Source organism: Triticum dicoccoides, chromosome 2A, assembly GCF_002162155.2.
Source record: "Triticum dicoccoides isolate Atlit2015 ecotype Zavitan chromosome 2A, WEW_v2.0, whole genome shotgun sequence".
Classification (NCBI taxonomy): Eukaryota; Viridiplantae; Streptophyta; class Magnoliopsida; order Poales; family Poaceae; genus Triticum; species Triticum dicoccoides.
In genome coordinates this window covers 569,775,698-569,800,937 of record NC_041382.1, presented here as the reverse complement: position 1 = coordinate 569,800,937, position 25,240 = coordinate 569,775,698, and the positions used below count along the sequence as shown (strand labels likewise).

The window sequence follows — 25,240 nt, the reverse complement described above, 5'->3', positions numbered from 1 at the left end:
GGCGGCTTCCGGCGACGGTGCGCCTCGGCGGGCGGTGCCCCGGTGTTCATCGGGCGCAGATTCGGCGGCGGCGCGGCCCTTTGGCGGCGGTGGCGGCTGGCGGCGGGGGTTGGCCGGCGGAGCCCTGCAGGCCCAGATCTGGGCCCTTTTGGGCCCGATCTGGGTCAGGGCGGGCTGGTCTGGCCTCCGGCGGGTCTCCTCCGACTGGGCTGGCGGGATGCGGCCGTTGGGACCGGTGGCTCTGCACTGCGTCGGCTGCAGCGCGGCTGCAGGAGCTTAACGGGCCCAATCTGGGCCCGGCTGGGCAGGGGGTCCGGCGTGCTCCCGCGTCTGCGTCCGGTCTGCTACGGCTTGTGCCGTGGAGGTTGTCCCCTCCCACGTGGCTGTGGTGCTCCTGGTCCCTATCGGCGGTGTGTCTGCGGTGGAGAGACGACGGTGGTTCCCTCGTGACTGTGGTGGCGCAGGTTGGTGGGCGGTTGGCATGGTGGAGCCGCTGGTTGGTCCTGGGTTGTGGGTATGAGGGTTAGGGCGAAATCCCTCTCGGGTCTGCCCGGCACAGATGCGGTGACGCCTGCGGGCGCCATCAACCTTCTTGAAGGGCGTCGGGTGTACCTCTCGCCCGCTTCCCTCCGTGTACCGGGAGAAATCCTAGGATTCGTCCGGGCAGCAGCGTCGTCGTCGTCGCAGTCCTTCTTGAAGGTGTTGCTTGGTTCGCGGCGACTCGATGGCATTGGAGCATGGTGGATGTCCCTGGTGGGCGCAACGGTTGCGGGATACTTCAGCTTTCGTTCTTCCGGTGCTGCCGGCATTTCTTTCTTTTGATTTTCTCTTGTCTTTCTTTTGGGCATGCTTGTGCTGTTTGCCCTAGCATCGTTCTTCTGGCTGTATCGGTGTTGTTGCTTTGTAATACAAAGCGGGGGAAACCCTTTTTCGGTAAATGAAAAGAAAAAACGAGAGATACTCTTATCTATATTTACGAGCTCGCTTGGCTAATTTCGAGTTTGAAATCCAACTATCCAAGCAAACGCTATGTTTATACTATGATTCTCAGTTGTCAAGCGATTGCTTCTTGGTGAAGGTTGTCGTTGCTGCGGCCTTCTTCCCCGCTCGCCGGAGCGCTCTCTCTCTCTTTCTGTACTTCTTTCTCAGGCACACACAGGAAAAGTGAAGGAAGAAGAAGAAGAATATGGTGGACACAAGTGGATTTCCAGGCGCACGTACGCCACCGCCGCCGGACGGCTTTTATCCTCGAGCACAAACTCAAGCCACTCACAGAATACACAGAGATGGGAGAAACTTATACGCCTGTGCACGTACGCCATGCCGCGTCCAATCAACCCACTCACCATGTCCTGCACATCCTGGCACGCGCACCCGCCCGCTTCGACGCGGACGACGCGGCCACTCGGAGCGCTGGCGACACGGTCACACCTCCTGCTTCCTCGCCAATAGACTCACCCACGCACGCACACTTGCGTCCAACATACACACCGCACACGCACGCACCCGTATCTAGCCGAACTAAGCCTAGACACCAGTCAGACTATGCCCAGTACATGGTCGTGGCTTATTTGCCCAACACATTCCCCCTAAGCCACGACTTAGAGGAGTCCGCCGTCCTCGACGCCGACGTCCGCCAACATTGCCTGCTCCGGCGCCGCGCCCTTCCTCGGCTTGGTGCAGTCGCGCTTGAAGTGGCCTCGCTGACCACAATTGTAGCAGCGCCCGCGCCTATTCCCGCCGCTGCTCGACGCCACGCTCTTACCGTCGTCGTCGTCGTCCCGAGCACCGCCGTGTCGACGCTCCCGCGCTGCCCACTGCGCCGCCCGAGCGCTTCGTCGAACGCCATCGTCGTCACGTCGTGGAACTGCTCGATGCCGGCGACGACGGGGAAGAGCCGATCCGGCACCGTGTCCAGCAGTTTCTTGACGAGCGCCGCGTCGCCTAGCGTTTCCCCGAGGTTGGCATACCTCGCCGCCATCGCCGCGAGCCTCCCGCCGTACACATCGAGCTCCTCGCCGTCCGCCATCTTCAGGCGGTCAAATTCGCCACGCAGCGTCGCCAACCTCGCCGCGCGGACCCGATCGGCGCCGAAGAACCTCACCTTCAGGGAGTCCCATACCTCCTTGGCGGTGAGCTTCTTCGACACCTGCAGCAGCACATCCTCCGGCAATGCCCCGAGGAGAAACGCGCGCGCCATCTTGTCCTTCTTGGCGTTCACCGCCGCGTCGCCCGGCGCCACCGCCTCCCATACGGTGTGCACGTCGAGGATGGCCTGCGCCTTGATTGCCCAGACGGTGTAGTTGTCCGCGGTCAGCATCGTCATCGCCATCGTCATCGACCCGCCCGCACCTCCGCCGTGCGGCACGATCGCCATTGCCGCCGGCGTGCTCCAACCGAAGCTCTGATACCAATTGTCGTTGCTGCGGCCTTCTTCCTCGCTCGCCGGAGCGCTCTCTTTCTCTCTCTGTACTTCTCTCTGAGGCACACACAGGAGAAGTGAAGGAAGAAGAAGAAGAATATGGTGGACACAAGTGGGTTTCCAGGCGCACGTACGCCACCGCCGCCGGACGGCTTTTATCCTCGAGCACAAACTCAAGCCACTCACAGAATACACAGGGATGGGGGAGACTTATACGCCTGCGCACATACGCCATGCCGCGTCCAGTCAACCCACTCACCATGTCCCGCACATCCTGGCTCGCGCACCCGCCGCGCTCCGACGCGGACGACACGGCCACTCGCAGCGCTGGCGACGCGGTCACACCTCCTGCTTCCTCGCCAACAGACTCACCCACGCACGCACACTTGCGTCCAACACACACACCGCACACGCACGCACCCCGTATCTAGCCGAACTAAGCCTAGACACTAGTCAGACTATGCCCAGTACATGGTCGTGGCTTATTTGCCCAACACATTCCCCCTAAGCCACGACTTAGAGGAGTCCGCCGTCCTTGACGCCGACGTCCGCCAACAATGCCTGCTCCGGCGCCGCGCCCTTCCTCGGCTTGGTGCAGTCGCGCTTGAAGTGGCCTCGCTGACCACAATTGTAGCAGCGCCCGCGCCTATTCCCGCCGCTGCTCGACGCCACGCTCTTGCCGTCGTCGTCGTCCCGAGCACCGCCGTGTCGACCCTCCCGCGCTGCCCACTGCGCCGCCGTCATGAGCAGCTGCTCACCCCCACGCTCGCTGCCGTCTTGTCCACGGCGCCGAACCCTCTCGTCGAACGCACGCAGCCGCCCGAGCCCTTCGTCGAACGCCATCGTCGTCACGTCGTGGAACTGCTCGATGCCGGCGACGACGGGGAAGAGCCGATCCGACACCGTATCCAGCAGTTTCTTGACGAGCGCCGCGTCGCCCAGCGTTTCCCCGAGGTTGGCATACCTCGCCGCCATCGCCGCGAGCCTCCCGCCGTACATGTCGAGCTCCTCGCCGTCCGCCATCTTCAGGCGGTCAAATTCGCCGCGCAGCGTCGCCAACCTCGCCACGCGGACCCGATCGGCGCCAACAAACCTCACCTTCAGGGAGTCCCATACCTCCCTGGCGGTGAGCTTCGTCGACACCTGCAGCAGCACATCCTCCGGCAATGCCCCGGGGAGAAACGCGCGCGCCATCTTGTCCTTCTTGGCGTTCACCGCCGCGTCGCCCGGCGCCACCGCCTCCCATACGGTGTGCACGTCGAGGATGGCCTGCGCCTTGATTGCCCAGACGATGTAGTTGTCCGCGGTCAGCATCGGCATCGCCATCGTCGCCGACCCGCCCGCACCTCCGCCGTGCGGCACGATCGCCATTTCCTCCGGCATGCTCCAACCGAAGCTCTGATACCAATTGTCGTTGCTGCGGCCTTCTTCCTCGCTCGCCGGAGCGCTCTCTCTCTCTCTCTCTCTCTGTACTTCTCTCTCAGGCACACACAGGAGAAGTGAAGGAAGAAGAAGAAGAATATGGTGGACACAAGTGGGTTTCCAGGCGCACGTACGCCACCGCCGCCCGACGGCTTTTATCCTCGAGCACAAACTCAAGCCACTCACAGAATACACAGGGATGGGGGAGACTTATACGCCTGCGCACATACGCCATGCCGCGTCCAGTCAACCCTCTCACCACGTCCCGCACATCCTGGCTCGCGCACCCGCTGCGCTCCGACGCAGACGACGCGGCCACTCGCAGCGCTGGCGACGCGGTCACACCTCCTGCTTCCTCGCCAACAGACTCACCCACGCACGCACACTTGCATCCAACACACACACCGCACACGCACGCACCCGTACCTAGCCGAACTAAGCCTAGACACTAGTCAGACTATGCCCAGTACATGGTCTGTGGCTTATTTGCCCAACAAAGGTGAAGTTCCTAAACTACTTGTGGTTTGTGCGTCAAACTGGACAGCACAATAGATAGATACTCGTAGATAGTACGTCACCTGCAAGAAAAGGTAGGACGTCACACCATGATACCCTCAGCCCCACATTATGATGCATGTCCTCCAATCATACAATCATATGATTGGGTGATAATTCGAGTTTATCCTTTTATTTTTTTGCAACAAATTCGAGTTGATCCATATATAGTTTCAGGTTTGTATTGGCAAAATATCTGAATAAACATAGCACCGGGGAATGGTTGTCTCCACTGTCACACATCAGGAGAAGGTCTGATTTTCTTCGTCTTTTTACATTCCATTCCATTTAGTTCCCGGATCAAACGCATGATTTTCTTCGTCTTACTACATCAGTCAGTGGGGGTGGGCTGGGTCAACGACGAGAGTAGAGTAACCAAACTGCTGACCAGAAGTTTGTGACAATAACAAAAGTACAAGACTGTTGGTTTCAGGTTGTCTACATCACCACAATTCCCAATTCTAAACAAAAGTATTGGCCACCAACTGCACAGATCGAGCACGGCAACCAGACTGGTGTATCGATCGGGATTTATGATCTGTCTAATGAATAGATTGTTAGAATTCTCTTGGACATTTGCACCAATATTTAAGTTTTTGCATATGAATGTTCACTCTGTAGAGTAAACTTCGAGCTCTTAATACTAGCTTCGCTGGTTGGAAATCCAAATACAACCAGAGCAACCAATTCCACAACACAAGGAGGAGCACGAAAATGACGGACCACACAATAATTACAGTGCTATGCAGTTGCTCTAGGTTTACGTTTACAACAGATATATAACTACATCTTGACAAATTAACCATCGGAAGAGTCAGACTCTAAACCAGTACTGAAGTACTCCCTCTGTAAATTAATATAAGAGCGTTTAGATCACTAGTGATCTAAACGCTTTTATATTAGTTTATTGAGGGAGTAGTCTCTAGTGACCTAGTCTGCATTTCTTATTGTATAATCCTAATAGTCTATTACTCTATTCTATTTACAATATTAGAGCATGGTTAATAGTATAGCCAACTGCTGGCTATAAGCCATTGCCATGTCATCTATAGTCCATCTTATAGCCAATATGTACAATAGTTGATTAGAAGAGTGTACTACTTTTTTATTATATGGCCCACGTTTCACTCTCACAAAGTGCCTAGGAGCACGTGCTAGAGCTGGCTCTTCACCAAGAGCCCGCTTCCCTTCTCTCTCTTCTTCTTTTTCCTCCAACTAAGCAAAAATATGCTAGTTTATTTCTTATAGCCAGCTGACTCAGCTCTATTGTACTTGCTCTCAGTGCAACGAAGTAAGATGGTCAAAGTTGTGAATCGGCCAAATAACTTCAGAGCCTATTGACCCACGAGAAAAAAGGTCCACTTGGGATCCAAAACCTTGGACTATTTACAATATCAGTGCAACGAAGTAAGATGGTCAAAGTTGTGAATCGGCGAACTAACTTCAGAGCCTATTGAAGAATTAATTTGATCACGCGTTCATGAAAAATGACACCGCTGAACACAATGGCCCGCATGAAGGCCAATTTAATGGTGTAGATGGTGAGAGATGGCAATATTTCCTTTTGTTTGACAAGAACATACCGCTGTCTAAAATAGAATTGTGTTTCTGGACTATCAGAATTTGCAGATTAGGACCGGTAGGTCATCAATCATATATTGATTATTTACAAATTATGGCCGCTAAGTCATCATATATTGATTGACAATATCAGGGCCACGAGTCCAAGAACGGTCCGTGGTTCCGTAGTTGTCTCACCGGTGATGACACAATTGCTTCAACGCTTAATTCACTGAAAGAACACAATGATAGATAAGTGCACATGACACAATCAAGCATACAACAATGAATTGACGAATAGGTACTGGGGTATGTGTACCCCATATCCCCATGTACGAAAAGAAATGGCCTTTTTTAAGAAATGAGCTGCCATATTTGTTTAACCAGATTCGTCAGATATATATTTAATTCTGTGAGGATACATGGTTGGTAATGCCGCTCTCAAAACAATATCCAGCCTTGTAATGTATTGCTCACGACAAAAATGATATGCTTGCGCAATTTCTGAGCACATCGCGGCTTAATGTTACTTTTCGGTGGGATTTGATCAAACTCCGCCTTGCGCCATGGCACACCCTCTTGGGGCAACTAGCGTGGTCCTGTTGACATGAGGCCAGGATGAATTTCAGTGGAACCTTTACTCGGAGATTTCAATGTACTACTATTTTGGTAGATACTACGTACATTCTATGTACTACAAATTCGGTAGATTCTGTGAACTCAGAGATTTCAATGGGCAACAGTAAACAAGGACAATCTCGCACGCCAAACTATTCTCAGATGACTAGGGTTTCTTTTCCTTCCATCAGCGCCGTCGCCGATCCGCCTCACCTTCCATGGCCTTTGGGCCATAGAGGAGCAGAGGACCTCATCCCCTCGCCTGCGGGAGAGATCCCGCTCGCATTCTTGTTCGGTTCAGTGTCTCGGTTGGGGCGGTGTGGTGGCAGCGCTGTAGTAGGAATAATATCTCCCACACCCATCCCCGTCCCGGTGGTGCGTCTAGCATCATCGAAGGACGTGTGGTGGTGTGTCTCCGTCAGACCTCACGGGATTCAATCGGTGCTGGTCTTTGGTAGATCTGTTTGGTTCTTGTTTTCGTTATTTAAATGAATTCTCAATTCACTAATGAATTGTACTTTCGAATTGTGCCAAAGCTCAAATATGAGCAGAGGTTGTGTCAATTTTTCTATTTGAATCTTAATTCAACTAAGCTTAAGTAAAAAAAATATTAGCCAAAAGTTTGTATGCATGAACGCAACGCACATTCAGAAAAAAAATATCCCCGCCCTCGTCTAAACTACGAGTCATGACAGCCTCTACCCCTTAAAGAAATTCCGTCCATGGAATTGTTGAAGGCAATACCTTCTTGAAGACATCGTCGTGGTGCTCCTCTTCGTGTCTGGGTTCCGGATGAGAACCTTTGCTCATTGTGGACTCGGCAGCGACGATGTTTAGCACCGTTCTCCTTCCTGAGGGTGTTATCGTGAAGCTTTGGCGTAATAGGGCGTAGTGCGGGGTTGTAATCAATTCCTCATGTGCTTTCTCTTGGCGGCATAGTCGTGTGCATCTTGCATGGTCCGGTTATCCTCGAAGGGTTAGCTCATCACCCTATATCGCTCGATCGTGTACTTTGATCGGTTGTTGTTTTATATATAAAATGTGGCAAAAGCCAATTTCAAAAGCTAAGATAAAAAAAAACGACACTAGTGGCTGATCGAGTACCGCTGATCAGTTGAATTTAGGCTATTTTGTATCCTTGTATGTATTTTGTCCTTTCATGCTGATATGTTAACTAACCGATCGACTCGGTCTGCGTAGTTAGTGGGTACGTCCGCCAACCGCATCTTCGGAGAAGCCTGGAACGTGGCCAATCAACAATAATTGGGTTGGTCGCGTCGTCCTGGTATTCAGATCTCGTCACAAGTCATTGTATAATGTCTCGTCTCTCCATGGCTGGGTCGCCTGCCGATCGGAAAATTCAAGGGAGAGCTTGTGATTGTGATCAGGACGCGCTTACATGCACATGGCTACTTGCCCAGTCGGGCACTTGTATACTCACTGCGAGCTCAACTGCCACTGCTACGAATCTTCTTACGACTAGCTTCGTTGGGATCGCTCCTGATAACTCTAGTTCTCTGCTCCCACTGCGTGCGTGTATATAAGGCAGTTACCCCCTCAACCAAATCATCACAAGCTAGACACTTGGCTGCATCTCATCAGCTTTGCCTGAAACACGAGCATTCCCCCCATCCAGTTCCTGTTTCTCCTTCATAGGCATCTAGCAATCGAGGAGCAAGCAATGAAGGTGAGTTTCTTTCTGCTCCTAGTTTTGGTTTGCTTCTCGTGTTGTTTTGTTTAGCAACTCAATTTCGAGCATTACTATGAAGCTGGAGCATACGATTGATCCATGGCTTTTCTCCTTGCTGCAGCAAAAGATTGTCATCCAGTTGAGCATGTCGTGCGACAAACGCCGGTCCAAAGCACTGACGCTTGCCGCGAGAGCTGCCGGGGTGACGTCCATGGGGATAACCGGCGACGCGAGGGACCAGCTGGAGGTGGTCGGCGACGGCGTCGACTCGGTGTGCCTCGTCAGCTGCCTCCGCAAGAAGCTCGGCCACGCCCAAATCATCAAGGTGGAGGAAGTGAAGAAGCCGGAGGAGAAGAAGAAGGATGAGCCGAAGCCAGAGCCCGTGCACCCGCCGCCCTACTTCTTCTACCCGCCCAGCTGCTCCTACTACCCCCACCAGTACCCGCTCTACTTCTGACCATGTAACTGCCGGACCATGCATGTAGCTGCGAGAGAGCGATTTTTACGTGCTTTAATTTTGATTTTTGTCAGCAACTAAAAATAGCTACATGCGCGCGTGTATATTAATTCATTGAAGGAAACTCTATCTATTTACGATCTCGCTTGGCTAAATTCCAGTTTGAAACCAAAGTAAACGCTATGGTTATCTAAATCTCAGTTCTCAGGCCGGCCGGTGCTTACTTCTTGGTGAAGGCGAGGTTCGTAAACTACATGTTGGTTTGGGGCTAGGGCATGTGCCGATGAGGCCGAGGAGCCTAAGAAAACAACACCATAGATAAATAGTAGCGAACCAACCTATAGTTAGATAGTTAGGAGGACAGTGATGTCCCGGCCCAGTAGGGTTCAAGTTCTGATGCTCGCAATTATCCTGAATTTATTTCAGGAGTTCCGACGATGCGTGTCCAGTGACAAAAGACATTTGCGTCGACTACGAGGCGCCTACGATGATTTCGTAAAATCACAAAATGATATGCTGATTCAGTATTTGAGAGATGCTTATAGGAGTTGGTTGTATGTTTGTTCATACGGATGAGTGTATGCACGTATATATGAGCGCTTGTGTTTGTACCGTGTTTGGAAAAAAAATAGACAGTACATCACCTGCAACAAAAGTTAGGACGTCACACCATGATACCCTCAGCCCCAAATCGTGACAAATGTCATCCAACCATATGATTAGCTGATAATTCTAGTCCATCCATATATACAACCACGAATATCCATCAAGTCTTTGGCTCGCTTCGGTGCTTGTAATCGTCGCTAGGTGGTTTACGGATTTGGATGTAAATATTATTTCCAGTGTTCGTTGTACTGCCATAATTGAAGATGAATAGATTAAAAGTTTTATCAAAAAAAGTCTCAACTAAGTGATGAAAGAAAAAAAATAACCTTTTTTTTTATAAATTTCGATGCAAAATCTGACGAATATAGCATCGACTAAGACATAGCTAAATTTCCCCTAAAAAAAGACATAGCTAAATTTTACTGGACTAAGATTTAGCAACACTCTACACTTGGCACTTGAAGCGTTTAATCAAAGATTGGTGGGTGATATGTCAGACACTTGAAGCGTTTAGTCAATGCAACGTCTATGTCCTGTTGACCGCTAAACTGACCCTGTACGTACGTACGACTCGTGTTGCATGGTACTACCACGTACTAGCTTAGTACAACGTCTCTGGACTCATCAGCTCTGTGGACTAGCTTAGCTACGGCCGAATTATGTACGGTCATCATGCATTGATTATTTCGTAGGTCCCCTTTCAGCTTTGACAACGTGAAGATTACTTTCGAAGGTTCAGTTGTTGAAAATAGCGAATGTGTACACATAGAATCTAACGATAAATTTATACTATTATTAAACAATCAAACAAGAACTCCTTTAAGTACATCTCACAAAATGTATACAGATCCAATACCATCGCACGATTAGACCCATTAAAATTAATCTAACGGTTAGCCTTATCTATATCTATACTACTATTAAACAATCAAACAAGAACTTCTTTAAGCACATCCCACAAAGCGTACACAGATCCAATACTACTGCACGATTAGGCCCATTAAAATCGTCTATCTATACTACTATTAAACAATCAAACAATAACTTCTTTAAGCACACCCCATAAAGCGTACACAGATCCAATACCACCGCACGATTAGGCCCACTAAAATCAATCTAACGGGTAGCCTTAACCTAAACCATTTTCTGTGTGCACTTAGCAATTTACATTGACTGACCGTACTCTACCGTGGAGGAAAATATGAAACTCCACGCCTGATCAATTAGGAAACTAATAATCACGGGTGCATCCTATTCTAGGAAACTAAATTAAAGTGCATCCATCCTATTAGGAAACTAATTTTAGACAAATCCATCCTATTAAAAAACTTATCCCGGGCGCATCCATCCTATTAGGAAGCTAAGCGAACCGCCTGCCGCCATCATGCACGCTAGCCATGATGGGGGAAGCGTGAGGAGCTTCGTCTTCCTCCGGGAACACACGTGCTATTGCCGCCATCGTCTTTTGTTTGGAGACCAGGCGCTCTTCTGCCGCTACTGCGACGACTCCATCCACGTCCAGGGCATGCTCTCCGGCAACCATCGGCATCCGCGTTAACTTCAGCTCCGTTCGCAGCACCCACGCCGACAAAGTGTCTGTTCAGTGGGTGCACGTGCATTACATATTAAATAAGAATCGTGGGGCTTCAAGCAATCTAGAATGATAGATTTGGGATTATCTTAGGTTGCCGATTGTTGTACTGAAAATGTGTAATTATATATGGCACGTACATAAGAATGCAACAATCTTGACTTACAAAATAGGATCAAGAGGGATACTGAAGAAGTCAAGATGCAGAGTCTATTTCCCATGATTACTTCTCATGTTCATGTCGGCCTCCTTGGGCTTTACTTCGTACCACCATATGCATTAAATTGGACTGTATCAAGAGATAACGCCATCCCCTTGATTAGAATTGCCTTATTTGTGCTATTTGATCAGTGTGTGTTTTACGTATAACGTTGCTTTACCTGGAATTAAGGTGGGTTGCACCTGACTAGGCACTATCTCCAGGGATAGGTTGGAAATCAAATATATGATTCATTCTTAGAGAAAACTTTACACGCGTCACTTTAACATAATTGCACAGCAATTCAATAAATTATGTAAGATTCAGTAGGAGGCAAGATATTGAAGATGTACTACTATTTCAGTTACATGATTCTATACATCTAAAACGGGTCACATGACTCCGTAACTGTTGTTAGAGAATATCTCTCGCTGTTCTGTAAAGGTATGCAATCTCTACTGCGTTCCAATAAAGAGAATTTTACCATACAGAAGGATCCAATGAAGAAACTAATCCGGCTGACTTCCAATAAATAGATCCTTCAAGGGATCTATCCTAATACAGCTGCCGTATATTGGTACAGAGAAATCGTATAAACTGTACTTAGTCGGATTTATTTTGTTTCATGACAGAGAAACCAAATACCTTTCGCTATTTTGGCACATATATTTATTCTTATATACTTGTGCAGTTTCAAATGATCCAACATATCTGCAGTCATCAAACTTGAAGACATGCTGTTTAAGGCCTTATTTGCACCGCCTCTCTTTCTTTGTCTGCGCGCCTCTTTCCTCCAATAGTAATAATGAACAACTTTTTTTGGATCAGGTATTACACTGTTACAAATGTATGCTGAAGCTACTCCGTACGACAAGGAAAAAGAAGATGAATGCTTTCTATCTTCACCAGTTTTGTAGCATGTTCCAAATTGTTGGCTCTTTCTTATTTGAGGATTCATCATTTTTTTTGTAACTTAGAAGCTGACCTGAAAGCTTGATAACGTCAAGCTTGACAAATACTCTAGAATACTTTTCCTTTCATCTTTATTTTTCTTCATAACTCATTTCAATTTCTATACGTACAAAGCGTCTTACATCATTGTAAGTTAGTATGGTTGTCAGCGCATAAACACATACAAAACCGGATAAATATTTTCTATCATGATAATTATTGGATTTCTTTTAGCCCTTTTATATTTCAATTAGTTCTTGTAAATCATCTTTATTTCATATAGAAGTCGTTGTAGTCACATATCATCTTCTATTTCCTATTATCCATAATAGGTAGTTATATAATTTTGGCAGTCCACACAACCAAATAATATACTCCATCCATTTTTATATACAAGGCCACAAACTCGGATTACAGGTACCAATGTAAAATTTAATGCATATTTTACAAGTCAAATTTTCTTCTTGTTTACTGGGATCATTAATACTTCGCATGTATGCAAAGAAACTGAATGGAGGAAGTAGCTAACTGTTACTAAGACTGCATGCATGCAATTATTAAACAAGTTCTTAGTACGAGAAAATAGCATTGATTTTGCCTCGATTACTGTTGATGGCCTTGTATAGATGCAAAATGTATATTCCATAGTGGTCTTGTATATAAAAATGAAGGGAGTATATAATTTGATCCAAATTAGTACAAATATATATTTTGCTATGCAGATTAGTAGAATAAAATAAGATTCGAGAATTAAGCATCTTGAACAATATAATTGCACCGTAAGACAGTTTATACTTTTTTTTCCTGGCTACACTCGAAGAGAAGACTATACTACATGCCTATATTACTGCATTAATAAATAATTGCTGATTTTATTTAAATGAGAATATTTTCCTGCTATTATTCTATGCAGCAACATAACCACTATTGTGTCTCGCTTTTGAAAATACAATTTGAGCGACATCAAACATTGTGTATCCATTTGATTTATATTTTTAAAAACATTTATTTTTTTATATTATGTGAATTCATCTGTTTTACGTTTGAGATGCTTACTAGTATGTACAAAAGCGCAACTATATTTGTATATGCATGCACTCAGATCCAGGTTACGTGCTCTAAACTGATGAAGTATTTAATTTTATTTGATTCCACTTTTACCTTTGCGGGAAATTGTTTAACCTTTTTTTAGGGAAGAATTAGTTTAACCTGATTCATTAGGTCAGACCTCAATGTATGACCTGTGAACGAGCTTTACGTCGCGAGACCAGACCGGGTCGCTGATATCGTTCACACCACCTAGCCCTAGAAATAGGGAACCACATGAAGTCATGTATCATTGAAGTCTTACTAAATATTGATACTCGGCCACATAATCTTATAAATTTGATAAAATTCTACATTAAGATTTATATGTTTGATACAAATATGTATTGTTTAACCGTGCTGTAAATTATTGTTCCTTTGATGTTTTTGTAAGGACTCACCTGGAAAAACCGGACAGGGAAAACTCGCCCCCGTGTCACCTTCCTCTCGCGACGTGGGGGTAGCAACCCTTGCGCTGCTAGTTCGTCCTCCTTGTCCCTCATCTCGCCGCGGCTGGAGGGCATCCACCAGCGAAGCTCTGGCCAGCCCCGAGAAGGTGGCGGCTGGGCTCTAGTTCCCTGTGGGTGTGGCGTAGTGCGGGGCTGTGGTGTGGGCCACGACATCGGGGCGGTCCTCTGCATCTTGGTGACTGCCAAGGCGTGGTTACGCTAGGCATAGCCAGTGCAGGGGGTGCACCTTAGGTCGGATCTGAGGTGGCTGCCGATGGCGGCGGGCCTCTTCGTGCATTTGGCTGGTTCGAGGCCACTTCCTTCGGGCTGCGGTGGATGCCTGCCCGCTGGCCGTCTGGCTCTCCACCTGTCATGGCACGGTGGTTGTAGCAGCGGCTGCATTTGCTTGTCCCGTTCAGTGGTTGGGCTCCTCTCTGGATTCTCGCGTTGGCTCAAGCGAGCATGCTCGGCGCAGACAATGCTTCGGTTAAGAGACGTGGCGCCGATCTGTTCTGTGCGCTCCTGTTCTAGCAGCGGTTGTGCTTTGCCCGGGCGTACGTTAGCGATCATGATATTTCATGCTACAACTCCAGCCATATCGGCACCAGGACCTACGTGTCTGGATAGAGCTCTCTCCAGCGAGGTGGTAGTCCGTGGTGTGTGCTCCACCATCGATGTCGGTCCTTGTGGTGACCACTCCTAAAGAGATGGTTGTGCAGCGGCGGTCTCACATCGCATGTAGCTGCTATGATTGTGGAAAGTGGTGACGACGACACATGATAGAGGAAGATGGTGGTGCTACTCGAGCATTCGGTCTCCGTCTCATGAACAAATTTCATTTGGTTGTCATTCTACTCGTCGCAGAGCTCAACAATTTTTTTCAGGCATACATGCAGTTGAACGCTAAATGCAAAACCATAAAAGGGTCGTCAAAATTGGAAGCGAACTACCACACTCAGAAAACATGATGAGAATCATATACGCGCATACCATCTCAATCGGTGCACCTTATCGGTGCACCTTATCGGCTGCACGACACAAGGGAAACAACACGAGTCAGCCACATCCATGACAAATGGGTGGCACAGTCATGAATAAAAATGCCGGATCCTCCACAACGACCAAAATTTTGATGGCAGATAACTATCTTTGCTCAATTCCAAGGCATAAAATCTGATATTTGTGCGTGAAGCCATGGAGAAGGAGACGTGGAGAAAGAGATTTAGATGAATGGTGACTCAGGAGAGGATTTCTCGGTGAGACAAAGATTCAGTAGAGGACATCTTACCATAGTTCTCACTCCTGGCCGATTTCGCAAGAGATTTGAGAAATAATATGATTCAGTTTCCTTAGTTTGAGATGAAGCCTTTCCCTCTTTCTTTCACGGAAGATGGAGCCTTCCCTACTTCTAAGTGCGCAACCGGGAGATGGTGACAGGATAGAACCAATTAATTACCACAGGCTAATTTGTCATGTTCACTACTTAAGTAAATTGATGGCTCAGATTTATTATATATTGTTTATCTTCCATGAGGTAAGAAGAGGTAAGAGGAGCCATGCTAAAACTGCTTATGCATGTGCGGTCTGCACAGATAGCAATCCCAATTTGAAAAAAAATATTATGTTACTTATGTGTTATACTCTCTTCGTCTCATAATGTAAGACATTTTTACAAGCTAAAGGAGTACAAGATAACAAATAAAATATCCTAAAATACCAACTTATAATATTCTGCTAGTATACACTAGCATTATATGTATATGATATATATGCGAAGTACTCCTCCCCGCTACAAGCAGCATCGCAACTGATCGATCTTTTCTTGAAAAAATTAAAAGAATTACCTATTAATTGCATGTAGTAGTGGAAAAGTTGGGTGTGAGCGTGTGAGCCCCCTCTCCTCTCGCGTGTTCCTAAGACAAAACTATTGTTGATTGAGCTGGTCGTGAGCTGCTATTGTATCCATACTATTTTTGTCCCGTTTCATGCTGATATGTTCACTAACCGATCGACTGGGTCTGCGTAGTTATGTCCGTAGCCGCGTCTTCGGTGGAGCATCCAACGTGGCCAACTGGTGCTCATTGTCTAATGTCTCTCCATGGGGGCCGATCGGGAAAATTCAACTTAGGACGCGTTTGCATGCATGATGCATGGCTAGCTACTTGCCTAGTTGGGCAGTTGTTTACTCAACTGAGAGCTCAACTGCTGCCACCGCTGCTGCTACGAATCTTCTTACAACTCGCTAGATAGTGCGTTGGGATCGCTCCTGATTATTTTTTTTTAAAAAGGAGGACGACCCCGGCCTCTGCATCTGGACGATGCATAAGGCCACTTTATTAATTATTGACACAAGACCGTACAGAGTCATACAACAATAAGTATAAAGCCACCAAACTAAGCAACAACTGTCGCTATCCCTATCCAGTTGATGTAGAGGCGCTGAAAGTCTGGGCCTCATACCAAACAGACCACGCAGTCAAACCTAACCATCTAAAAACTTGAGGTCCCACCCAGGACGCCTGCCGGGTATGGGCATCCACCAGTCCGGCGTGCTTCTCAACCAGGACCCCTGCCGGGTACGAGGCCGCCGCAGCCACCTGCCACGAACCCATCTTCAGAGCTGTACTGCTGCATCAACCTTGGCCGGTCCAACTGCCGCCGACGCCACCATGACGCCAGGCAGCGTCACCCTCCTGCGCGAGTCCATCTCCGCTCATCAGGCGCCGAGTCTCCATTGCGCCACGCCGCCGAGATCCGCCGTCATCAATGGAGCAGATGAAACACCGCTCCTCCTCTTGTCCCCTCCAACCAGCACTCGCTCCAAAACGATGCCCCCAGGAGGGAGAACGGTACCGATAGCACCGTCATCGTCCGATCCGGTAGACCCAGATCTAGGGTTTCCCCCGGAACTTCCCGATCAGGTTGATGAGACCTGCAACGACGATGCCTCCAGAAGGAAACGACGTCTGAGACGCCGCCATCGTCCGCCAAGACCGCAGTCTGGCGCGATTTTCACCGGAAGCCACGTTTTCCCGATCTCGTGGCTGGCTGGAACCGAGCGGAACCTCGCCACGAAGACGTATGTTGCCGTCGGTACTCCGGCGGAGATCCGGCATCTCCTCACCGGTCCCTCCACGCGCCGCCAGTCGGCGAAAGGCCTCCCCGCGACGGATCCAAACGGGGCGTTGGATCCGCAGTAGCCGTCGTCACCATCACGAGAAGGGCAGCCCATCTCGCCGGATGGGGCGCTGCCACCGCCGCCGTCCATGCATGGCCGCCGCTCCGCCGTGACCCTGGCGATGGTGCTCCGGCCCCCGCCGCTCAGCCCGGATTCTCCGTCCAGGCCGCCGCGGTTGGATCTCATGAGGAGGGCCGCCCCCGCCGCCTCAGATGCGATCCGTCGCAACCACCCGCCCAGGAGCTTTGTCACCGGGCCCGCCGCCACCGCGGCCCATGCCGGCGGCAGCGGCGGCAGGAGGGGGTGGGAGGGAGGGGCTGGCGGCGCTAGGGTTGGGGCCCCTGGCGCCGCCTGGGGGGAGGCGACGCGAGGGGTTACGACGCGAGGCGGGACCTGTGTCACTCCTGATACTGACATAGCTCTACTTCTCTCCGCTCCCTCACCGCGTGTATATAAGGCGGCTATCCCCTTCACCAAATCATCACAAACTAGACACTTGCATCTGCGGAAGATCGATCAGTACTACCCAACCAATCAAGCCTCGCTCCAACACGAGCATTTCCCGAGGTTCTGTCTCTCCTTGACAGCTAGCACAGCAGCTAGCAATGAAGGTGAGGAACCATATTCAGTTTCTTCTCCCAGTTTTTGTTTCCTTCTCGTATTGCTTTGTTTAGCACCTAGCTCAATTTCGAGAAATCGATACATTGTGCTGAAGCTGGAGCATACGATTGATCCACGGCTTTTCTCCTTGCTGCAGCAAAAGATTGTCATCCAGTTGAGCATCTCATGCGACAAGCGCCGGTCCAAAGCACTGACGCTGGCCGCCGGAACAGCCGGAGTGACGTCCATGGGGATAACCGTCGACGCGAGGGACCAGCTGGAGGTGGTCGGCGACGGCCTCGACCCGGTGTGCCTCGTCAGCTGCCTCTGCAAGAAGCTCGGCCACGCCCAAATTATCAAGGTGGAGGAGGTGAAGAAGCCGGAGGAGAAGAAGAAGGATGAGCCGAAGCCGGCCGTGCCCGTGCCCGTGAACCCGCCGCCGTGCTACTACCCGCCCAGCTACTACCACCACCAGTACCAGGCCCCGCACATGCTAGTCTGCGAGGAACAGCCCGGGAACTGCCGGACCATGTAACTGCCAGGGATCCATTTTGACGTACTATTATACGCGTGTTTGTTAATTCATTGAAGGAAATGGAAAGAAAAAACGAGGGATACTCGTATCTATATTTACGAGCTCGCTTGGCTAATTTCCAGTGTGAAATCAAAGCAAACGCTATGGTTATATGAATCTCAGTCCTCACGCACTTGCTTCTTGGTGAAGGTGGTAGTTCCTAAACTACATGTGCGTCAAACAGGATAGAACGATAGATAGATAGACAGTTCGTCAGCTGCAAGAAAAGGTGGGACGTCGCACCATATGATGTCCTCAGCCCCACATTGTGACGCATGTCCTCCAATCATATGATCGGGTGACAATTCGAGTTGATCCATATATATATAAGCACGGTCCGTAAGAACTGGATAAGATCTGCACCGTCAAGTATAGTTAAAGGTTTGTATTCTCAAATTATCTGGATAAACATAGCACCGTGCAATGGTTGTCTCCAGTGTCAAAACATCAGGTGAAGGTCTGATTTCCTTTGTCTTTTTACATTCCATTTCATTTGGTTCCCGAACCAAACGCACGACTTTCTTCGTCTTACTACATCAGTCAGTGGGGGTGGACCGGGTCCATGACGGGAGTAGAGTAACCAAACTGCTGACCAGAAGTTTGTGACAATAACAAAAGTAGGAGTACAAGACTGTTGGTATCAGGCTGTCTACATCCCCACAATTCCCAACTCTAAACAAATGTTGGTATCAGGCTGTCTACATCCCCACAATTCCCAATTCTAAACAAATGTTGGTATCAGGCTGTCTACATCCCCACAATTCCCAATTCTAAACAAATGTTGGTATCAGGCTGTCTACATCCTCACAATTCCCAATTCTAAACAAATGTATTGGCCACCAACTGCACAGATCGAGCACGGCAACCAGACTGGTGTATCGATCGGGATTTGGTAACTGTTTTAATGAATAGATTGTTACTCCCTCCATTTCCTTATACAAGGCCACAAACTCAAATTACATGTAGTACCAAGGTAAAATTTAATGTCTAGCCAACATTTCTTTTCGTTAACCGAGATTATTAATACGCCAGCATGCATGCAAGGAAGAAATGAGAAGAAAGTGGTACAATGTTATTATGACTGCATGCATGCAAGTATTAAACAAATTGCTAGTATGAGAAAACATCATTAATTTTTGTCTCGATTACTGTTAGTGACCTTGTATATATACAAAATGTACCTTTTATAGTGATCTTGTGTAAGGAAATGGAGGGAGTAGAATTTTTTTGGACATTTGCACCGATATTTAAGTTTTTGCATATGAATGTTCACTCTGTAGAGTAAACTTCGAGCTCTTAATAGTACTAGCTTCACTGGTTAGTTGGAAATCCAAATACAGCCAGAGCAACCAATTCCACAACACAAGGAGGAGCTGGAAAATGACAGACCGCACAATAATTAGAGTGCTACACAGTTGGTCTAGGTTTACATTTACAGCAAAAATATAACTACATCCCAACAAATTAACCGTCGAAATGTCAGATTCTAAACCAGTACTGAAGTAGTCTCTAGTGACCTAGTCTGCATTTTTTTTGTATAATCCTAGTAGTCTATTTACAACCGTATCAAGTAAGATGGTCAAAGTTGTGAATCAGCCAACTAACCTCAAAGCCTAAAGAAGAATTAATTCGATCATGCGTTCATGAAAATGACACCGCTGAACACAACGGCCCGCACAAAGGTCAATTTAATGGTATAGATGGCGTGAGATGGCAACGTTTCCTATTGTTTGATAACAACGTACCGCTGTTTGAAAAAGAATTGTGTTTCTCGACTATCAGAATTTGCAGATTATGACAGGTAGGTCATCGATCATATATTGATCATTTACAGACTATGACCGCTAAGTCATCATATATTGATTGACAATATCAGTGCCACGAGTCCAAGAACGGTCCATGCATGGTTATCTCACCGGTGATAACACAATTGCTTCAACGCTTAAATCATTGAAATAACACAATGATAGATAACTACACATGACACAATCCAGCATACAACAATGAATTGACGAATAGGTACTGGGGTATATGTACCCCATATACCCATGTACGAAAGGAAATGGCTTTTTTTAAGAAATGAGCTGCGGTATTTGTTTAACCAGATTTGTAACATATATATTTATTTCTACGAGGATACGTGTTGATAATGCCGCTCTCTGAAAACAATATTCAGCTTTGTAATGTATTGCTCATGACAAAAATCATATGCTTGCGCAATTTTTGAGCACATTGCCGCTTAGGCCCCGTTCGGATGTCCTCCAGCTTCCAGCTTCGCGAGAAGCCAGCGAGAAGCTAGCCGAACGGTGCAGCTCCCAGAATCCTGCTCCTGGAGAACGAGCGGCCTGCAGTGCAAAAACGAGAAGCTGGTCGAACCCAACTCCCAAAATCAAAGGAGGAGAAGTTCGACATAATTACCCGATATATGCGACCTCCAAGTGACCCTGAGGCAGTGCTTCCTGGGCTGCCAGCCCATGCAAACGGGAGCTGGAGCAGCCGCTGCTGCCGAATGCAGCGCTGGCTCCCGTGAGAAGCCAGATCGCCCAGCTCCATGAGAAGCTGACTCGTTTCGGAAGCTGGAGAGCTTCGGAACGGGCCCTAATGTTCCTTTTCGGCGGAATTTGATCAAACTCCGCCTTGCGTCATGGCACACCCTTTTGGGGAGACTAGCGCGGTCCAGTTGACACAAAGCCAGGATGAATCCCGGTGGAACCTTTACTCGGAGATTTCAATATACTACTATTTCGGTAGATTCTACGTACATTCTATGTACTACTATTTCAGTAGATTCTGCGAACTTCGAGATTTCAATGGGCAACAGTAAAAAAATAAAAGTCAAAGGTAACAATAATTTTTTTAAATATGTGGTACCTTTGTCGAGGTGTGATCGTAAAGAAGGACAATCTCGCACGCCAAACTATTCTTAGGTGACTAGGGTTTCTTTTCCTTCCATCGGCGCCGTCGCCGGTCCACCTCGCCTCCCATGTCCTTGGGCCGTGGTGGAGCGGAGGACCTCGGCCCCTCGCCTGCGAGAGGGATCCCGCTCTCATTCTTGTTCGTTTCAGTGTCTCGGTTGAGGCTGTGTGGTGGCAGCGCTCTCCCCTAGTAGGAATAATATCTCCCACACCCAATCCCTGTCCCGATGGTGCGTCTAACGTCATCGGAGGGCATGTGGTGGCGTGTCTCCGTCAGATCTCGCGGGATTCAATCGGTGCTAGTCTTTGGTGATCTGCTTGGATCTTGTTATCATTATTTAAACGAATTCTCAATTCATAAACAAATTGTACTTTTGAATTGTGCCAAAACTCAAAAATGAGCAAAGGTCGTCTCAATTTTTTATTTGAATCTGAATTCAACGATAGTATCGGTGATGTGGCAGATATGCACGAAGTTTCTTTTAAAATTAGCCCAAAGTTTGTATGCACGAATGCAACGCACATTCGAAAAAAAAAATATTCCCGCTCTCGTCTAAACTATGGGTCATGACAGCCTCCTTCCTGAAAAAAAAAAAGAAATTCCATCCATGGAATTGTTGATGGCCTTTCCTTCCTGAAGACATCGTTGTGGTGCTCCTCTACGTGTCTGGGTTCCGGGTGAGAACCTTTGTTCATTGTGGACTTGACAGTGGCGATGTTTAGCACCGTTCTCCTTCCTGAGGCGTTATCATGAAGCTTAGGTGTTATAGAGCGTAGTATGGTGTTGTAATCAATTTCACATGTGCTTTCCCTGGACGGCATAGTCGCGTGCATCTTACATGGTCCGCTTGTCCTCGGAGGGTTATCATATATATGACCCTATATCATTCGATCGTGTACTTCATTCGGTTGTTGATTTATATTTAAAAAGGGGCAAAAGCCTGTTTCAAAAACTAAGATAAAAAATGGTACTAGTAGCTGATCGAGGACCGCTGATCAGTTGAATTTGACCTATTGTATCCAGGCATTTTGTCTCGTTCATGCTGATATTGTTAACGAATCGATCGACTGGGTCTACGTGGGTATCTCCGCAGCCGCGTCTTCGGAGAAGACTGCAACATGGCCAATCGACAATAATTGGGTTGGTCGCGTCGTCCTGGAATTCAGATCTCGTCACAAGTCATTGTTTAATGTCTCTCCATTACTGGGTAGCCTGCCCATCGGAAAATTCAAGGAGCGCATGTGATTGTGATTGTGATCAGGACGCGCTTACATCTACTTGCCCATTAGGGCACTTGTATTAGTCTACTCACTGCGAGCTCAACTGCCGCTGCAACGAATCTTCTCACGACTAGCTTCGTTGGGATCGCTCCTCATACTGATGACTCTGGTCTCTGCTTGCACACCCGCACCCACTGCGTGCGTGTATATAAGGCAGCATTGCATCTACTAAAGATCGATCAGTTGCTACCCCAACCATTCTAGCCTTGCCTCGAACACCAACATTTCCCCATTAAGTTCCCGGCCGTTTCTCCTTCACAGCAGCAGCAAGCAATGAAGGTGGGTTTCTGCTCCTACAATTTGTTTACTTCTCGTCTTGTTTTGTTTAGCAGCTCATCGTCTCGTCTATGTACTACTCTGAAGCTGGAGCATACGATTGATCCTCCTTGTTGTTGCAGCAAAAGATTGTCATCCAGTTGAGCATGTCGTGCGACAAGCGCCGGTCCAAAGCATTGACCCTGGCTGCCAGAGCTGCCGGGGTGACGTCGATGGGGATAACCGGCGACGCGAGGGACCAGCTGGAGGTGGTCGGCGATGGCGTCGACCCGGTGTGCCTCGTCAGCTGCCTCCGCAAGAAGCTCGGCCACGCCCAAATCATCAAGGTGGAGGAAGTGAAGAAGCCGGAGGAGAAGAAGAAGGATGAGCCGAAGCCAGAGCCCGTGCACCCGCCGCCGTACTACTGCTACCCGCCCAGCTCCTACTACCCCCACCAGTATCCGCTCTACTTCTGACCATGTAACTGCCGGACCATGCATGTAGCTGCAAGAGAGCGATTTTTACGTGCTTTAATTTTGTCAGCAACTACAAATAGCTACATGCGCGCGTGTATATTAATTCATTGAAGGAAACTCTATCTATTTACGATCTCGCTTGGCTAAATTCCAGTTTGAAACCAAAGTAAATGATATGGTTATCTAAATCTCAGTTCTCAGGCCGGTGCTTACTTCTTGGTGAAGGTGAAGTTCATAAAGTACATGTGGTTTGGGGCTAGGGCTAGGGATGCGCCGATGAGGCCGAGGAGTCAAAGAAAACAACACCATAGATAGATAGTAGCGAACCAACATGCGGAGCGCATTTTCAGTGCACGGCGTCAACGGTGCACTTTATCTGCCGCGTTCGTTGCGTGCATCGAGATGTAACTAAAGTCTGTCAGCCTGTTATATAGCTACTGCAACTGGCAATATACTATTCGTCTTACAGAGCACAATACCCGTGCCTTGGTCCAGTATAACATGCGCAGCTATATGTGTGCCGCCGTGCTTCTTAACCTATCCTAGGTTTGGAACTGGTTCGGGCTGAGAGTGGTATCTGTTCTCGCACACATTGTGCCGGAGCTTAAATGCTGATATCGCACTGGAGACTGGACTCTGATAGACCCCACTAGTTTCGGGTGAGCAGTGGCACCGGTTCTCTATCTTTAGTGTGTGGGGTGGTGGTCATCGTCACAACACAAATAACACGCGAGGAGCGCCGATCTGACATTCGACAAATTTCAGATGTTAATGGAGTTTGTCGCCATGGAAGGAAATCTGAAGTACATATTGAAATTTGCAGTTGCTTAGTTTATAGTCCCAAACGTACTATCGATTGTCAATGATATGGCTTTTGTAGATCTCCTTCAAGCTTGATCCCTCACAGATTCACATCGTGCAATCGTGATCTGGATGTGCTCGCCACCCCAACAAAGTGCGCGTCCGGATCATCACGAGCATGCTCAGTTGCTGGAGTTGTTCTAGTCCGTGAAGAAATTTGCTGATTGATGGTGGAGAGGGTGAACTAGATGTCATGCGGGTAGCAATATCCAGGCTGCAGCGGCAACATAAGATGATGCTGTTCGCACTGCTAGCGTGCATAGTGATCGGCGCTAGCGTCCTCATCCATCTTGGAGACTGAAAGCTGATCTGGTGAATTTGTTAGAATATGTCTAGCCTGAATGCAATCGAACACGGTTGTTATCATGGGACTTGCTTGCTGTAGTGTATGCTTGGATTATATTTCTCAAGCATTGTATCCGTTTGAACAAAGCGTGGGGCTTGCTGGCTGTAATGTCTGGTTGAGTTATATTTTTTAAGCATTGTATGCGTTTGAACAAAAATCGAATATTGCACCGAGTTCACAGCTGGAAGAAAATGCAAAAAATCTTGAATGTTGTCAGGGACGGACGTGACCAAAAATAATTCTGAAAAATATATCAAAGCCGACTAGGGTACATTCCTCTCCTGAATACTGACATTCTGAACTCCGAAAAAATGACCACAGAGTGTTTATAGATGATTTGATATGCTGCATTGCTGTGTTATGTGCATCGGATCGGTTCCGTTCAAGCTTCAGAATTTTGTGCAGGGTGGCGATGCGTGCCAATGCTATGTGTTTCCTATTGGAATGTACAATGAACGTGAATACTCTGTGGTATGGACATGTTCCAGTACAAAATTCATCTACATACCTTTGTGGTCGGGCTCTGAAGATTGTCGCCGTCGTATTTCCTCTGATGTAAATCGAACAAATGCCTGACTGCTCACTGCAGAGCGAGCAAGCTAACGTAAGTATATTCCTTCTTGTTTTATGAAGCTTGGCTAAATCACAAGATCAAAATGGGGGGTCTTGATATTACCTTGAGAACTTTTCAGTCATTACCGTGGGGTATGCTCTAGTCCATCCAATAGAATTGCAAGGCAAGCTAGAGTACATTGATTCCGCACATTTGAAAAATGCCCTGGGGGAATAATCCTACTACCTTGAAGCATTCGCAATTGACTCTGCTTGAATTCTCGTCTAATGGCTTCGATACTATGAATTCAGCGGCCTTCAGGTTGTGTACCCCTTTTGTACTAATGCTTGAGGCCTGTCTGTTGAACTCTATGCATACTTCCGATAAGTCTGTATGTCCTGGGGGAGTAATCCTACTACCTTGGGGCAGACCAAAGGCATCATTTATTTCTTGTTCGCGTTTGAAATTGCTAAACTGTATGCCCGCGTTTGAAATTGCTAAACTGTGAGACTACACAACAAAATTTCTGGATCGATATGCGAGAGGTAAGAGTTGCATCACCAAGAACATTCCTGCCATTGATACCGGTCTGGGA

At 47.9% G+C, this 25,240-nt stretch overlaps 3 protein-coding genes and 1 long non-coding RNA gene across 4 annotated transcripts; 3 read left to right on the top strand and 1 right to left on the bottom strand.

The window, feature by feature from the left end:
• The first annotated feature begins 8,095 nt into the window (after positions 1-8,095).
• LOC119355436 (heavy metal-associated isoprenylated plant protein 16-like) lies at positions 8,096-8,751 on the top strand. Its single transcript, XM_037622243.1, has 2 exons — positions 8,096-8,264; positions 8,389-8,751. The coding sequence occupies exons 1-2, from the start codon at positions 8,259-8,261 to the stop codon at positions 8,722-8,724; spliced, it is 342 nt and encodes a 113-aa protein (XP_037478140.1). The 5' UTR covers positions 8,096-8,258; the 3' UTR covers positions 8,725-8,751.
• An 8,528-nt stretch (positions 8,752-17,279) lies between these two features.
• Positions 17,280-18,077, top strand: LOC119355435 (heavy metal-associated isoprenylated plant protein 12-like). The gene is made up of 2 exons (XM_037622242.1): positions 17,280-17,395; positions 17,542-18,077. Exons 1-2 carry the CDS (start codon positions 17,390-17,392, stop codon positions 17,917-17,919), a joined length of 384 nt encoding a protein of 127 aa, XP_037478139.1. The 5' UTR covers positions 17,280-17,389; the 3' UTR covers positions 17,920-18,077.
• A 2,803-nt stretch (positions 18,078-20,880) lies between these two features.
• LOC119355438 (heavy metal-associated isoprenylated plant protein 16-like) lies at positions 20,881-22,909 on the top strand. Its single transcript, XM_037622244.1, has 2 exons — positions 20,881-22,433; positions 22,553-22,909. The coding sequence occupies exons 1-2, from the start codon at positions 22,428-22,430 to the stop codon at positions 22,883-22,885; spliced, it is 339 nt and encodes a 112-aa protein (XP_037478141.1). The 5' UTR covers positions 20,881-22,427; the 3' UTR covers positions 22,886-22,909.
• Positions 22,910-24,266: 1,357 nt separating this feature from the next.
• LOC119355439 lies at positions 24,267-25,234 on the bottom strand. Its single transcript, XR_005171583.1, has 3 exons — positions 24,769-25,234; positions 24,601-24,675; positions 24,267-24,528 (listed from the first exon to the last, which is right to left on the bottom strand). It is a non-coding gene; the product is annotated as an uncharacterized LOC119355439 (long non-coding RNA).
• Between the last annotated feature and the right edge of the window lie 6 nt (positions 25,235-25,240).